Below are 17226 nucleotides of genomic sequence, written 5' to 3' on the forward strand. Positions count from 1 at the left end.
TTCATGGCATATGTACCATGGTTCCATTTTAAGTATATACACAGATGTATAGTTCTTTTTTTTTTTTTTTTAAGTTTTTTTATTCATTTGACAGACAGAGATCACAATTAGGCAGAGAGGCAGGCAGAGAGAGAGGAAAGGAGGCAGGTTCTCTGCTGAGCAGTGAAGCCCGATCCCAGGACCCTGACTGAGATCATGAGCTGAGCCAAAGGTAGACGCTTTAACCCACTGAGCCACCCAGATGCCCCGATTTTTGGTTCTTTTAAAAGGCAGGTGTGGTAGCCGTTGTTAGAACACATTTGGGAGTTTCAGCTGAATGATACTTCAGCACACCCCTGCCATGGGACCCGCAGCAGGCTACCTCAAGCACAGACACCTTGGTTACATCCTCTGTAAAAGGGGGACTAATAACAGAACAAGCCTTAGAGGATCATATTCGGGAGTAAATGGGCCAACACGTGGAAAGCGGAACAGCCTCTGAGCACTGGCAGAATTCCATGAACAGCACCCTGCACCCTTCTCACTGTGGTTGAAGAAACAGAGGTGTGGAGTCGGAGGGGGTGGGGTTACAATAGGCAACTGCTGTTTTTGTTTGCTTGGCATCCCTTACTGTGGGAAATTGTTCTTTCCACACATTCCAAGGGATTTGGGTGGGGCTAAAACTCACAGTATCCAATATCCTTGGAGTATGTAGCCTGTAAACAGAACTGTCCTGGATATAGTGACTGGTCCAAGATGTGCAAACAGTAATCCAAGCTGGGCCCATCAGAAACCTCTGGGATTTACCTCTATAAAATACACTGAAGTAGGGAAGGAGAGACCTTTTTCCTCTAGGCTTTCCAAGCTGGCTAGTGTAAGCCCAGAGTGATCTGTGACATGCCCTCACCACCTCCTCACAGGGAAGATTTTTGGCAAAGGAGCAGAATGAGCCAGAGAAAAGAACAGTGGAGAAAGACTCCTAAGGCTACTCCTTAAGCCCCCAGATCTATCCAGATCTGAAACCAAACCACTTCTTTCCTTGATGACTTACCAACCAATCAAGTTCCCTTAGCACATAAACCAGTGTGACCTGTTTCTATTTGAAGGACTCTTAGATGACAGAGAGCTGAAGTGAGTTGGCAGTAAAATATTGGAGCTGAGAATCTAAAACCAGGTCTCAGTGCTACCAAAGCTCACACGTGACGGCCTTTCCCACTTGTGGGAGCGGGGCAGATGCTTGTGATTCAGGAGAGAGGGACTGGGCAGATGGGAGAGGTTCTGGATGTGTACCACACAGGGGAACAACAGTGGCAGAGCCCTAGAAAGCCTGACCGGAGAATGAGTTTTGAGGGAAACCCCTCGGCTCAACCCGTTTGGGGAAGTTGTCTCACCTCAGGCTCCTAACCCTTGCAAGAGATTCCGGAGACATGACAACAGGACAATGGCATATTTATTTACAATTGGACCAAAAAAAGGCATACAGGCATCTTTTAATTAAAAATAATAATGACGATGATTAAAAAAGTCAGAAAAGTTGATGATGTTTGAACCCTTGGTGAGGAGTCCATTTCCCTATTCCCCCCCAAAAGAAATCTCTGAGGGAAAAAATCCGAGATTTGAGTGAACAAAAGCCTGCGATATCGTTCTCTGCTGTTTGGGTTCCCTTTTCTCCAAAGACACCACCTGGCAATACGGAGTCACTGAGAGCAAGGTTGAGAAGTTCACTGGTTTGATTGGTGGAGGGGGTGGGGGCTGCTGGGGGGAATCTGGAGTTGGGGTGCAGGGTGTTAAGGGGGTGGGGTGTGTTCCTAGCTTAGCCAGCATCCTGAGCTTTGTCTCGTGGCGGGAGTACCGAAGGGGCCGAAGCAAGGATAATCCCAGGGTGGGTTTGGTCTTTGCAACTTCAGAACAAATGTCTGGAACATACACAGGGTGGGCAGGGGATGGGTGCCGACCAGAGGAGTCAGGCTTGCCACCTTAGCTCCCTTTCTAACTTGGCTCCTTGCCTATTCCTGGGAATTGGGGACAGAGCGACAGAACAGACCTTTTATCTCCCTTCCCACGAGCGGTTTTCTGGATGTCTCCCAAAGGAGGCAAGAATCCCATGGGAGGTGGAGGGGACAGGGCTGGCTAGACCTGGGTGTGAGCATTGAGGCTAGGGGACGTCAGGGGGAGAACGCCTCTCTCCAGCCACCTAAAGGAGGGCATGGGGGTCTCCCAGCCTTGCTCTGCCCTGGAAGCAGGAGAGGAGAGGGCCCGCCACCAGCAAACTTTGCAAAGAGCAGCAACCCCCCTGAGGAAAGTACTGGGGAGCAATCCTGAGGGGTGAGGACCCTCATTCCAGACAGACACGTGGATGCTTGGCTTGACTCTGTGAATACTTGGCCCTGGACCCAGGGTTTCTTGGCACGAATAGTTCACTGCAAGTCTCTTCTCTGGTCCAGCCAACTCCCACTGCTCTGAGCAGGGGTGAGTCCTGCTGTCCCGGGGATCGCGGCCCCGAGCACTTCCAAGGGATTTTCCTTGGAGCAACCGAGACTTGGTCGACCTGGAGGCCTGGCTGGAAGCCCTGCCTTAGGCCACCCAGGGAGGGGGCTGGGGGAGAGAGAAGAGTGAGGGGCAGGGCTGGTAGAGGCTGGTTGGCACTGAGGATGTCCGAGCCAGAGCTGTGCTTTGTCGCGGCATCAATGGCGAGCACGGGCCGTGAGAGGCTCGGGAACCTCACCGAAGCCCCAGAAGGCCAGGCATTTCCTCTTCCAGTTAATCGTGGGGTGGCCAACAGCCTGAGGAACTGAGGTGGAGACAGTGACCAAAACCCAGTGTCTTGGTGATTTATCCATCCTGGATCCATGTGTTAAAAAAACTAAGGAGAAAACCCCCAACCAAAAAAATAAACCTGAATAAACAGGTCTGAGAGTTCCTGCTGGAGGGAACTTTCTTAGCACTGAAGAAAAAACCACCCACAAAAAACTCATCCCCCACAGAACTGGAATAAAATGATGAAGGAAAGTCCAAGATTTATCTACAGGCCCTCCCGCGCCCACGCAGCCCCAGGATCCAGGAACACCGTGCCAGGAGTTATATTCCAAACGAGCACGAGTTATTTTATTGGCGTGCCTGCAGTTCCCCACGCAGAGTGTGGCTTCCTGTCCATGGACGGAGGGGGCCTGGCCACGTCCACCCCATCAGTCTATCTTCACAGCAGCGTAGATCTTGCGGACAAACATGTAGGCTGCGTAGAAGCCGATGGTGCCCGTGAGAAGCCAGAAGGACAGGACCATGAGGGCCGTGTAGCCAAAGTACAGGAGAGAGGGGATGAACTCAACGATGTCCAGCTGGGGCACGAGTGGAGAGAGAAAGGGGTGTGGGGGGACACTTAGTGCCAGCCTACCATGGCCAGCAGGGGTGCCCCCGCCCCGACCTTCTCACTGATCTTTTGGCGAAGCTAAAGCCTGGGAAGGGGAAGGGGCTCACTCCCAGTGGGCAGTGAGGGGCCGCCAGAGCTCACGGCCACGGCAAGCCTTTGTCGGCACCCGGGGCCATGCATTGCTTCCAGTGCTCGTGACCCCCATAGCAGATGGGGCACAGCAGGGTCCAACCACACCCACAGTTACCCAACTAGGAAGCAGAAGGACATGGGATTTCAGACTGGGGCTGGAGGGCTGGGGGAGGTCCAGGACCCAATTCCACTGACTCGGTCCATTTCTGCCCTGTGTGGGGAGCAGGGTACAGGACTCTTCCTGGAGACAGGCCTGGGAGCTCACTGGGAAATGGGGGGGGGGGGTGCCCTCCAGGGGGCGGGGCCAGAAGGCCTTAGGCAGGAAGGGCCACAGCTGTATCACCCTCCACAATCCCCAGAACAGCACAGCGACATTCCTGGAGGGCTGGAGCGGCAGCCAGGGAGGGGAGAGAGGAGAGAGAGGAGAGAGAGGAGAGAGGCATCCAAGGCTCCCAGCTTAAGGAGCGGAGAGCCACCGTAAGGCAGCCTACAGTCCTCGCCTCCTGAGAACACTTCCATCACTGTGGTTAACATCTCCCAGGGGTTGCATCTGGGAGCACATGGGACTGCTCTGTCAAGGGTAGCGGCTTGGCAGAGACACCAGGACCTGGGCTGTGCTGGTGTTTGCTGGGCTAACTGGAGCGAGGCTGGAACCATGGTCTCAAGATGTGCTTGGCACACCAGGGCCCGAGTGGGGACTATGCCAGGACTCGTGGACAGACACATGGTCACAAATGTCAGGAGCTCAGAGGAAATCAATAAAGACCTTCTCCCCAAGGTCAAATATCCTCAAGCCAGGAGATGAAGGCCATGTTTTCAGGCTCAACCCTCCCATTTCACAAGCTTTCTCAGGGCTGGAGAAGGGGTGAGGGAGGAAGGGGACAGGGCAGTGGTAAACCCAGTGGTGAAACTGGGAAAGGGACAAGGCAATCAGGCATGGCCAGAAAGGCTCTTACAATTCCACAGGCCAAGGCTGTCATTTTACAGTCAGGCTCTGGGACACGGGGTGGAGGTTTTTAGAACAGAGAGGAAAGACTGGGCACAGGGAGGAAGAAGGACAGGAGGTTGTGATAGGACCCTGGGGGGCAATACCGGAGGCCATGTAGCTAGGTTTTCTTTGCTCAACACTATCTCCCATCTTCCATCTTCCTGAGGTTTTGGGGTACCTACTCCCTGCTCTGCGGTCCTGTTGGGGCTGTCAGCTTTAATACAACACCTATGCTGGGTAGCTGATGAGAGCAGACCATTCTGCTGGACCTGTGTAACAGTGCGGGATGGCGTGTAACCTGGTCTGAGCAGCTTCCCTGGGACTGATCACCTGACAGTAGAGGAAGGATGTTCTTCTAGCTCTAGGGCTGTGAGGTTGGAAAAAGAAGACTCTAGGGCTGCCCCGGCATCTTTCCACTCTGAGGCAAGGTCCTGCATGCAGATTAAAGCCAAGAAAACACACATCCAACATCCTTTGAAATGCTGGATTGAACTATGCCTAAAGCTAGAACTCCGGCTTCTTCAATTTCCAGGGATACCAGTCAATACATTCTCTTTTTTGCTTAAGCCAGCTGATACTCAGTTTTAGTCACTTTTTACTCAAGAGTTCTGATGAATATGGGCTATAGAGGAGGGAAATTAGATTTGTTCTGGTTGATTCTAGGACTGAGACTATGGCCTAAAGACAGAAGTGACAGCGGGGCGGGTTTCAGTGTGAATCAAGGAAGACCTCTGTAACGACAGGAGCTAGCCAAAGAGCAGGAGCATGCCAGGAGGGGATATCTTCTGTCACTGGATGTGCCAGAGCAGGGGTCAGCGAACTTTTTCTCAAAGGGCCAGATTATACAGAGTTCAGGTTTTGTCGGCCACGTGGCCTCTGTCACAACCATGCAACGCTGCCACTACCGTGTGAGAGCAGCCGCAGATGTATGTAAATGAACGAGCATGGCTGTGTTCCAGCCACACCTCGTTTATAGAAACAGGCCCACCAGCACACGGGCTCGAGTTTGCTGACTGCTGAGCTCTGCGATCCCTTGCTGGGACGGCTGGAGAACAGGGGCACAGTCAGCAAACCGGAAGCAGGGCTGGAGCACCACCTCAGGATGACCCACACCATCCTCTCTAACCTGACCGTTTTGCGAGAGGGCATCCCAAGCTCCCACCACCTGGCCCGTGACTCTGGTTTGGGAACACAGCCTGGCTGCAAACAGAGGACCGCCTCTCTTTGGGTTCTGGAGACCCGAAGCACAGCGGGGGAGACCATCTTCAGTGGCACCCCTGGGAGGGAGGGGTCCACCACAGCGAGCCTATACTCCTTTCAGGGGCTCACGTGGCTTACGTGTCACGTGTGAACCTACCACAACGAGCGTGGTGAGCGGGCAGTGCTGTATTCTTACTCACTCGGCTCTTGGGGACAGCGAGCTCTGTGGGTATACCTGAGTTCCTAAAGGTGCTAAAGGTGCTTTCAGTACTTTTTGCTTCTGTCTTTATGAACTCCTTTTCATCTACTTTCTTTGTTCTTTCATGTTATTGCTCTTTTTCCTAACCCAAGGAATGTACGACATTTCCAGTCTCTCTCATTTCTTATGAATAGCAAGCACTGTAAGATGAGAGATCTCCTTTAAGTTCTGCTTTGGCTGTATCTCATAGGTTTTGCTGCAGTATTCTCACTGTCCTTTATTGTAAGGCTTTTGTCCCTCAAAACACACAGAACACGGATCCTCTCTGTCCTAAAAAGATGCATGCTCTAGAACAAAATGGCTTTGGTTCTCCCCACTCGTGGCACGAGAGACTCAGACACTTTGGTTTTTCCCCAGCACCCTCCTCTCCCCCAGCCGGCGCTGAGAGGGCTGGGGGCCTCTTCACACAGGGCCGTACCTTGTTAACAAAGTAAAAGATGGCATAGACGAGGACGTAGAAGGCAGATCCCCCGGAGACTAGGAAATTCCTCCACCACCAGCGGTAATCCTGAAGAGGAAAAAAAAGCAGAGTCATCTTCTCCAGGTGTAATCTCTTCCCGAAGGTTCATGGTTGCCTGAGGAGCTAAAGGCCTTAGGCGAGAACAGTAATATTTGGGGTGATGGGAATGTTTTATATCTGGACTGTGATCGTGGTTACACAACTGTACGCATTTCTAAAAATGCATACAAGAGATGGAGACTAAAAAGGATAAACTCTACTGTTCATCAATGAGATCTCGATTAAAAAAAAAAAAAAGATCACCGAGGGCCACAGCAAAAAAACAACTAACATTTCCTGAGCAAATGCTCACGACGTGCCAGGCACCATTCTAAGTGCTCTACGTGAATCAGCTCGTTCACTCCTTGTAGTAGGCCCATCAGGCCCTATTGCTGCCGTGTCACATGATGAGGGATGGAAGGCACAGAGAAGTTACGAAACTGCCCAACCACAGCTACTAAGCCAGGGTTTTAGCACCAGCTGTGTGTCCCAGAGCCCATATCGAGGGGCCCTGCCAAGAGCTAGTGCCCAGAGGGAGGGAAGGCCACCCAATCTGCATCAGCTACTGGAGAAGCCACTACTGGAGTGGACTTTGTACTGACAATCTACCATCCTTCTCTCATGTTGCTATGACTACTGCACGTGACTATGCTGTGAGGTAGGGATCAACTCCAGTCTACAGCTGAATAAAGCGAGGCTTAGTGAAGTGAAGTGATGTACTTGCCCAAGAGCTCATAGCCAGAGGAAGGAGGTCCACCTGGGAAACCCAGGCAGCTTCAATGACCCATTCAATGCAGGCCCCAGCTCTCCTCACCCCCAAATCCCGGCCCCACTCCCCTTACCTCTGCACAGAGCTGGAAGTACACCATGACGATGCTGATTTGTGAACACGACACCACCAGGATGATGAAGACAAGGAACAGGAAGCCAAAAAGGTAATAGAACTGATTCTCCCAGATGGCCTGTGGACACATCACAGCTGGCCTTCAGCTTGGCCTGCCTTCATGCAGCATACACTGCCTGCTCTCAGAAAACCACTCTGCAGTTATAACTACCACACCAACTGCCACCAGGGAAGGGCACCATCATGATATCACTGGGGTCTGTGGGCCTGGCATGTGGTTCTGACGGCCCCTTTCTCTGGGTGAGCCAGGCTGTTCTTAGGGAGCAGCTGGGGCATGGGTGACCCTGCAATGGGTAGACCCCAGCCTGAACTCAACAGCTTGTGGAAAACAATGAATCCCGCCCCAATCAAAATCACACAGCGGCCACCACCAGGGCAGCCTCCTGCATGCTACGTCAGGTGCTACATGCTTTACGTGCATCCATCTCCAAATTTAAGTCTATAAAAGTGTGGCCATTTACAGGTGAGGAAGCCAAGGCTCAGAGAGGCTGGTGATTCATTCGCTCAGGGTCCCACAGAATAAGGTGGCCTCCTGGGGTGGGGGGGCAGGCAGCCAACCCATCCTCTGACCCTTTCTTAGGCAGGGCTGGGTGGGGCAGGCCACTGAGCCAGGTCAGCAGGCATAGGTGTCTTTGAGAAGCGCTTCTGCCAACTTCCACCTTGGCAGGGCTGGGCAGGGGTCAGCATCATCACGACAGCCACTATTAAACAAGTACTGCCTGAATGCCAAGCATGTGCCTCTTCTAGAAATTCCCACTCCAGCCTCACGGTGATCTAGAGAATTAGGAATCATTCCCCCCACTTTCCTAAGAGTTCTGAATAGCAGACCAAGATGTGTGGGGACCTGGAACTCAAAGCAGAGGCCGCAGGATGAACAATGGTGGAGTCTGGCTGCAAGGCTACCGAAGCAGCTCCAACTTCCCACACCAGACCCCCACACATGTGGCCTATCTCATGTTTCCTTCTAAGCCATCCCGAGGGGCGGGACTGTCAATCCCATTTTGGGGTGATGAGTGGGGACCCCGAGAGGCGAAAGGGCCCGTCTGAAATCTCACAGGTGGTAAGAGGCAGAGCAGATGAGCAGAGGGACAGGGATCAGGCTAATGCACAGGGCAGGGGAGCGTCCCCACCAACCCTGTGGGCTGACCCAGCCCTGGGGAGAAGCGGTACTCACGCTGAAGATGAAGAAAAGCTCGATGAACATGGCACCGAAGGGCAGGATCCCGGCCATGAGAATGCTGCAGCACAAGGGGAGGGTTAACGCCGCCAGGAGACCCAGACCACTGGGGGACCCGGGCTCCTCCCAGGCGGCCCGGAGGACGGTGCGCACACAGCTGTGGTGGTTCTAGCTCCCTGGCATGCTTTCATACCATACAGCCTCCTGAGAGGGTGGCAAGGTGGGCACCATTCTCCCCATTTTATTGATGGGGAAACTGAGGTACAGAGAGGTAGGTAAGTTGCCTAGATCTGCGTGATGGTCTTAACCTGCCTCACCTGCTTCTTCCACCCCTTCCTTCCCTGTCCCGGTTCCTATGCCAACACCAAGTCTGGCTACAACTTGGTCCTCTTGAACCTGGAGTGAAGTTAAACTTTCATGAAGTCTACTAGAGCCTGCTGGAGCTGCTGAACATCAGTCACAACAACCCCGGGGGAGGGGACTCGTTCCATGTCCTCCCAAGGAAATGGCTGAGGACAGCATCGGCCTTGGCCCTGCTAGAGACTCACCCGACAAACCGGTTCATGTACCATCGCTGTTCAGGGATCTGCCGGGGAATCTGGTTGGTGCGCACGGGGTTGTCATACGGCTGCTTGCGGAAGCCGAAGTAGTAGCCCAGGTAGACAAGGGGCAGGGAGATCCCAAACCACATGCACAGCAGGGCCACCATGGTGGGGAAGGGCACCTGTGGGGACAGCGCCATGAGCCACCCCCCATAAGGCCCAGGGGTTGTGCAGGGGGGAGAGGGACCCATCGGGTCCCAAAGAAGGAGGGCCACCATGGTGGGGAAGGTCCTGCAGACACCCCCCACCCCCTTCAAGGTTCCTGGCCAGAACCTCCTGGGACTGAGTCAGCCCTGGGGAAAAGCGGAGGGCACATGGAGGACCATTTGGGCTATGAGGTGGAGAAGGAACCATGGCATCCCAGAGGAGCTTGTCAGCTAGGGAGGAAGTAGAGAAAGAACAAAGAAGGACCAAGAACATGAGGGGGAGATGAGGCCAGAATGAAGGAGAATTAGGTGGTATGTGAACTGGAGACAAAAGGGCAAAAACACAAGTGTACAAATCGTATGTTCCCAGTTTTGTTAAAATAATACATCATAAATATACTATGAAGTAAAAAAAAAAAAAGCAGGTTACAAAACTGTATGTATAAGATTCCATTTTAAGGGGCGCCTGGGTGACTCAGTGAGTTAAGCCACTGCCCTCCGCTCCGGTCATGATCTTGGTTCTGGGATCGAGCCCTGCATTAGGCTCTCTGCTCTGCAGGGAGCCTGCTTCTCCGTCTGTCTCTGCCTGCCTCTCTGCCTACTTGTGATCTCTCTCTGTCAAATAAATAAATAAAATCTTAAAAAAAAAAAAAAGACTCCATTTTAAGAGAACCACCCCAATATTTATATGTTTATGTGTCTACAGAAGGCTGTGGCCAGAAGTTAACAATACTTCCTCAGGGGGGAGGTAGGGGTTAGAACTGACTTTTCATTTGCTTCTTTTCCTGTTCATTTCAGTATTGTTTTTACAAGAATCATGCAAACTGGAGGAAGCGAATTAATATGGGCAAAGTGTTTAGAACAGTACTTACTCCAATGCAAGCATGATATAAATGTTTGCTATTTCATTATAAATTTAAAATTTCATCATTCTATTTTAAATATAGCTTAAAAGACTGCAAAAATATACTAACGATGTGGACACATCGTTAAGATTACAGATTACATCAACTTCTCTGTACTTTCCAAAATTTCTCCGATGAGTATTTATCATGAGTGGTTGGTAACTGGGAAGAAAGTGTTGAGAGAGAGAAGGAACAACAGGTAGAAAAGAGGAAGTGAGAGGAAGAGCATGACTGTCTTTTCTGAGGGCGACTTCCCAGACTGCTGCAAAGAAGCCTGTCCTTTCGCACCCCAGAAGACCTCTAACAAATGGGCACCTGCAGTGAGGGGAGTGGCTCTACCCGCTAAGGCTCCAGGGCAAAGGCCTGCCCCACCTCCCCTGCAGCCCTGCCAGGGATTGAGGGAGCGGATGGAAAACCCATCTCCCTGCCCCCCACCGAGCTCACAGTCCTACTCAGTGAGTCTTGGGCAGCTGTAGGCAATGACCGGGGCAGGCAGGATCCCTGCACTGAAGGCAGGACAACTTATGGGGACTGGATCCAAGGGGCAGGGACAAGAGGAGGAGAGCCCTGTTTGGGATACTGACCTAATAAACTCACACCAGGCAGCTTTCCCTTGGCTCAGGCCAAGGGAGATTCCCCAGCTGGCCCCTGGGCTGTGGAAATCTCCCTTTAGAGAAGTGAGCTTTGGCCAGCTCTCTGCAAAAGTGCACAAGAAGGCCAGGGCCGGAGCACGGGCAGCTGGATGGGTAGGGAGGGGGAAACCCCGGGGAGCCCTCAGGCCCCAGGGCTGGGAACGGAACTCCGGGGACTCAAAAAAGGGAAGAGAACAGCAGGAAGTGACCTCCCAGAGTGGGACCCAGCACAGCTGGTACCCCCTTACTTACTGCTCCTGATGAGTGCTTTCCCCAGATGAAGCAATTCAAAACGAAGCAGATGCCAAAAACCACGCCAGGGTAGAGTGTTGCCGTCTGCAAGCAAGGGAGACCAGGCTGGGGTGCTGCCACCTGTTCCAGTGAGGCTCCCAGACTAGAGGCTCTCAGCCCTCCTTGTCCATCAGGATCCAGCTCCAGGGTAATTCCTTCCAGAAAGCATCCCCTGAACTGCCCATTCCTTGCCCTCATCCCATTCTGGTTATGTACTGTTACCTGGCCAAGGCCTGCTGCCCCCAGAGACTGTGAGCTCCTTGGGAGAGAGTGTTGTAGTCCCTACCCCCTTCCTATCCACTGATGTACGCCCAGCATTTAGAACTCAGTAGCTGCTCAATAAACATTTGTTGAGTGGGAATGAATAAATAAAACTTTTAAAAAACATGTATATGTGGATCCCAACAAAAACTGCCTAGAGTGGTGGGTAAGCCTGAACTGTCTTAGGGGTGGCAGGTGCTGGCCTCCACACACATCAGCTCACCTAATCGTATGGGCCAGATGGAAAGGATTATCATTATTTGCTTTCATTTATTTATTTAAAAAATTTTTTTGGATTTTATTTATTTGAGATAGATAGACACAATGAGAGGGGGAACATAAGCCGGGGGAGTAGGAGGAGGAGAAGCAGGCTCCCCACTGAGCAGGGAGCCTGATGCAGGGCTCGATCCTGGGATACCGGGATCATGACCTGAGCCGAAAGCAGATGCTTAACAACTAAGCCAGCCAGAGGCCCCTCATTATTCCCTTTTAAAGAAGAGGACACTGGGGCCCCTGGATGGCTCAGTCAGTTTAACGTCTGACTTTGGCTCAGGTCATGATCCCAGGGTCCTGTGATGGAGCCGCAAACTGGGCTCCTTGGGGAGTCTGCTTCTCTGTCTCCCTCTGTGCTCTTGCTCTCTCTCAAGTAAATAAATAAATTCTTAAAAAAAAAAAAAAAAAGAAAGAAAAAGAAGAGGACACTGAGGTCCAGCAGTGTTAAATACACACTCCAACTTCACAGTTAAGGAAGAATCAGGGGCTCAAACACAAGCAGTCTGAGCCCAGAGGCCAAGCCCCGACCCACTGAGCTATATTCTGTCCAGTCAATCTCTTCGGCTGGGGCCCAGGAACACAGAACCGAAGCCCCAGACCTACAGGAGCTTCCTTCACTGCTAGGGCTGCCTGAGCATCCAGGAGGGCCACTGACCACGATGCCTGAGGCTCCCTGCAAGCTGGCACTTGGCCTCCAACACCAACTTCACCTTTTGCCCACAGCTCTCCCACACCCAGTAACTGGCTGAGGCTCCTGCATGTTGCTGTCCCTGGGCTGGTGCAGGCAGAGTGAGCACCGTCTCAGGGTATCTGCTGCCTGAGTGCTAATGCTGTGTCTAGGGCCTTCTGTGCAGTCTCCTTCCATCTACAAAGCCCCTGAAAGGTAGGTGTGACCATCCCCCACTGGAGAGATGGGGAAACTGAAAAAGGACAGAGCCAGGACTAGGATCTAGGAGATTCCAGAACCCCAGGCTGCCCTGCTGGCTGCTTCAGTCTATCTAAAACCCTCCTCTTCAAGGCCCAGCTCAAATGTCATTTCCTCCCTGCCTGCACGGTCCTGCTTTACTCTGCTGTGTCTAGCAGGGCGTCTGTTGGCCCTCCTAGCAGGAATTTATAGACTGGACATCGTGCTGTCCACACAGCACAATGAGTGAGAACAGGAGAAGAGTTCCAGTGAGGCAGACAGAGCCACAGATGGAGACCCACCTCCATGGCACTACTTGTAGGCACGAGGCTCTACCTAGGCTCCTCTGGGGTGCCAAGGAGGACAAAGAAGTCAGAATGGGGGGAGGAGGGGAGGTGGCTTCTAGAGGGTGACGCTAAGACGTAAAGGATGAGGTAAGGGGAGTGAGGGAGCAGTGTGTCCATACAGAAGGGAAGACAGAGGCCAGAGGAGAGACAAGCAGTGAGAGGTCCGCATCACTGCGGGCCACAGCAATGCCCAGAGCACCAGGGAAGGGTCAGAATCTTGCAGGGACACCAGGGATGCCTAGGGTCTAGGCGAGAGGCAAAAATGCCCAAAACCTGGGCAAGAGTTCTAGAGCCAGAGCTGCAGCAGGGAGGAAATTCATGGACCATTTGGCAGGCAAACCATCAACACCTGTCGTCTGAGAGGCGGTGGGCAGAAGGGAGTAGGAGGCAAGGAAGCAACCCAGCGGTATGGCCTGGGGGTCATGGTGAACGCTGCCACCACCAGAAGCAAGGAGGTGTGGGGCAGAGAGGCGGGGTGTGGCATGGGGCCTGCGGAGGGAGGTCCTGGGGTACCTGTGGGAGGCCTCCCAGGGAAGAGCTGTATAGGGTACTGTCTGGGTTCCACACCTCTGTAGATCCCTGGATCTTGTGTGCCTGAAGATGCCTGATGCATCAACAATTCAGGGCCTTTCTTTGCTTCTTCCAGAAAAGCCACCTTTGCAGCTCTTCTAGTGAGGACTTTGTGCCAGGGTTGTGGCAGCAGGAGCTGAAACAGCCTGGGCTCCCCTGGGGCTTTCAACAGAGTGGGAATGGTTTTAGGACCACTCCTAAAGGATCTTCCAGTCTGACACAAGGGTTTCTCGTGGCTTTAGGGGCCTCCTTGTCTGGGATAGGGTCAGGGTCATGGCTCCCTGGGAGGTAATAGGGTCAAGTCCCAGGCTTCTGCCAGTTTCTGTGGTCTTTTCTGTTGCCAGAAACTCTCCCGACCACCAGGAGGACAGAGGACAGAAGCTGTCCTCCCTGAAGAGGAAATGGAGGCACGCAAATCTGAAGACAGGCTGAAAGCAACCTGGGCCTGGCTTCTTCTGCCCTGGGCAGGTAGTTCTCTCTACTCCACTGGGCAGGGTGTCCTCCCAGCAGCCCTGCTCATCAGTTTCTGGCTTTAAACTCTGACACCAAGGCTTGGTGTCAAATCCTGTTATTCTGAATCTCCTATTTCTTCTCTTATTTTAGCCAACAAACAACATAGGCTAAAAACCACCGAAATTCAATCCCCTCTTCTTATGGATATAGCAGCAAGGGCCCTCAGAGGTCCCAAGGTGCTTGTGGTGGGAACGCAGCATTCCCTCCCCTTGGGTGTGTGACCCCCAATACCATCCTCTGGTCCTCTATACCTCTGATCCTAAACCCTACCACAGACTACCCACACTGCTGAGAAGCCCAGGAAGAAGCTTATCAGCTCCACACCAACACTGGGAGGAGGTTAGGATGCTTACACAGAAGGCTCCTTTCTTCCACCGATGGCCTTTCAGAGTACGGTACAGCCGGCCAGCAGCAAATCCACCGAACACCCTGTGGGGGAATGGTACGGAGCCACACCAGGGAGATTTGTTAGTTTAAGGGCAGGCTGCCTGGGCAAGCCCCGGAGTTCACTCAGACACACCTACCCCATGAACATGAAGAGGAAGCAGGCCGTGGTCATGAGAGCTCCCCGGCTGGAGGGTGACAGCATCCCAAGCATGGCCACGACTGTGGAGGGAGAGGGAGAAGAGAGACAGGGCGGCTGATGGCCAGGGTCCCAGGGCCCCGGCCCCATCCCAGGCTGGTACTCAGGGCCCAGGGCAGATGAGGCTTGATGAGGTTCCCTCTTCCCTTGGCCTTTCTGACAGCATACTCCCTCGCTCTCTACAGAAGATCGGTCTTAGCCAGGGTTCACAGGACAGCAGCAGCTGCCAGGTGCTGGCTGGCCACATGTTCCCTGCAGCTTCCAGCCCACAGAGCACTTACAACTGGCCAGCACAGAGCTCAGACCATCATGGATGCCTGCTCACTGCACCTGCCTTCTTGGCCCTGCGACGAGTGGGGGGTGCTGCTTATCCAGTTCTCAAATGAGAAAACAGGTTCGCAGAGGTCAAGGGAGGTGTCCAAAGTCACAAAGCCCAGCGGCGTGAGCCTGAGATACAAACTTAGGCAGATGTGCTGCTAAGAGATTAGGTCTTAAATGTTCTCATCACAATAAAAAAAAGCATGTAACTATGTGCGGTAATGAATGTTAACTAAACTTACCACTGTGATCATTTCACCATATATACACACAGCAAACTGTTGTACTGTACACCTTACATAGTGTTATGTGTCAATTAAAAAATAGTTTAAATGGTAAAAAAAGTTTTTTTAGGCAGACTGACTTCAGAACTGTCTATAATTACTATATATTAGGGTTTGGGGGGTTGTTTTCTGAGAAAAGACCTGGTGCTGACTTGTGTAAGTCACTTAAAGCCTGACTGCCGAGGGAGGCACTGGTGTGTGGTTTTGCTGAGAGTGGACGTGGGAGGCGAACCACAGTGCTGGAGCGCCCCGAGGCGCAGCCAACCACCAGAGCCTGGTGCTGAGAGGACCCGGCCCTCCTGCTGGCATAGATGACTCTGTCTGGCCCAGTGGTGCAGACCTGCCCCGTTCTCCAGGGGTGGGAGGCCACCTCTCTGAGACTCAGGCCTGTGCTCTCTGGTGACAGGACCCCACTGCTAGCCCCAGCAGGCCCACTCACAGATGACGATGAGGATCATACAGAAGAGCTGAATGCCTGAGCCCAGGAGGGAGCTGAGGATCATAGGGTACTGGGGGGGCCTGAAGACGTCTCCGTGTACCAGCTTCCACCCAGACTCTTCCATGGTGTCTTCCTGCAGCAAAGGGCCAGAAGTGAGGCTGCTTCTTGGGGCCCAGAGGACGCAGCTCCTGCAGGGACCCACGCCCCCAGACTAGGGCTGAGGGTCCTTTGGGTGTCAGCCAGCCTCCACTCTGACCTGAGAGTACACGACATGACAAAGTACTCCCCAGAGAAATGTCACGCAGAAAAGGAGGGCACAAACATGAGGCTTACAGCTACATAAAAGGCAAAACTCCTCCCCAAATTCCACAACCCTTGTGCATGGAAAAAGAGTGTAAACATCAGCACACTGAAATGTTAACTGAGAGTTTTTTTGAGTGGTGAAATTTAAAAGCAATTTTTTTTGACTTATTATAAAAATAGTATGTGCTCTTATGCAATAAAAAAGTAAAAAAAATTTTTCTGGCACATAGTATGCTTCAAATGAATAAAAAATAATAAATGTTTATAGTAGGGGCGCCTGGGTGGCTCAGTCGTTAAGCATCTGCCTTTGGCTCAGGTCATGATCCCAGGGCTCATAAGTAAACTCAAAATTTAAAAAAAAAAAAAAAAAAAAAAGTAGAAAAACACAATTTATACTCCCAGCACTTAATGAGATCATTGTTTTGACACATTTCTTTTAGCTCTTTATGTATGTGTGTATGTATATATATGCATATGTATATATAATTTTTAAACACAAAATTGGAATCAGACCCTATTTATTGCATACTTAGTTATTTTCAGGTGATGTTTGATCATAAGCATTTCCTCATTTCCAATAAATACTCTGCAATTAGTATTTTAATGTCGGTACAACTTTCTATTGTATAACTGCACCATAACATAGCCAATCCATTTTTATGGAATATCAGGCTACATCTAGTTTATTTAAATTATAAATAGAGCTATAATAAATACACCTAGACCAAGTCTTTGGGGGTTCTGATAGTTTCCTTTGGAAAATTCTAAAAGAATGACATCAAAGCAAGTTAACTATTTTATAGTTTGTGCTATGTATAGCCAATACGTAACTTTTCAGGAAACTACAAATTTATACTTGCATGGGTGGCGTGGAAAAGTGCTTAGCTCACATCCACCTTGCTGCCGATGACTACTATACTATATATGACTGATCTGAAGGTCCTGAACTGTCTTCTCATATTGTTTGAATCTGTTTTGGGGTGGGGTGGGGATGGATAACCATCCCTGAGGTAAAAATGTTTTTTCACATGTTCACTTGCCATTTCCTAGTCAGTAAATTTTTTGTTCATTCTTACATTAGAGATTTTGGGACTTTTTAAAACCAGTTCTTTTTTTTTTTTTTTTTTTTTAAAGATTTTATTTATTTATCAGAGAGAGAGAAGGGGAGAGAGCGAGCACAGGCAGACAGAATGGCAGGCAGAGGCAGAGGGAGAAGCAGGCTCCCTGCTGAGCAAGGAGCCCGATGTGGGACTCGATCCCAGGACGCTGGGATCATGACCTGAGCCGAAGGCAGCTGCTTAACCAACTGAGCCACCCAGGCGTCCCTAAAACCAGTTCTTTTAACTATTG

The 17226-nt window shown here is 51.5% G+C and overlaps 1 protein-coding gene across 3 annotated transcripts in view; it reads right to left on the minus strand.

The window, feature by feature from the left end:
• Positions 1-1411: 1411 nt before the first annotated feature.
• Positions 1412-17226, minus strand: part of TM9SF4 (transmembrane 9 superfamily member 4) — a 57802-nt gene continuing 41987 nt past the window's right edge. For all 3 annotated transcript variants that reach the window (XM_059133583.1, XM_059133584.1, XM_059133585.1), the window contains 9 exons: positions 15574-15706; positions 14474-14555; positions 14303-14378; positions 11043-11126; positions 9054-9229; positions 8503-8566; positions 7267-7386; positions 6344-6433; positions 1412-3314 (listed from right to left, as the gene is read on the minus strand). In XM_059133583.1, coding sequence (XP_058989566.1) covers positions 3165-3314; positions 6344-6433; positions 7267-7386; positions 8503-8566; positions 9054-9229; positions 11043-11126; positions 14303-14378; positions 14474-14555; positions 15574-15706 — 975 coding nt within the window. In that variant the 3' untranslated portion in view covers positions 1412-3164. The remainder of the gene's footprint in view (positions 3315-6343; positions 6434-7266; positions 7387-8502; positions 8567-9053; positions 9230-11042; positions 11127-14302; positions 14379-14473; positions 14556-15573; positions 15707-17226) is intronic.

Source organism: Mustela lutreola, chromosome 9, assembly GCF_030435805.1.
Source record: "Mustela lutreola isolate mMusLut2 chromosome 9, mMusLut2.pri, whole genome shotgun sequence".
Classification (NCBI taxonomy): domain Eukaryota; kingdom Metazoa; phylum Chordata; class Mammalia; order Carnivora; family Mustelidae; genus Mustela; species Mustela lutreola.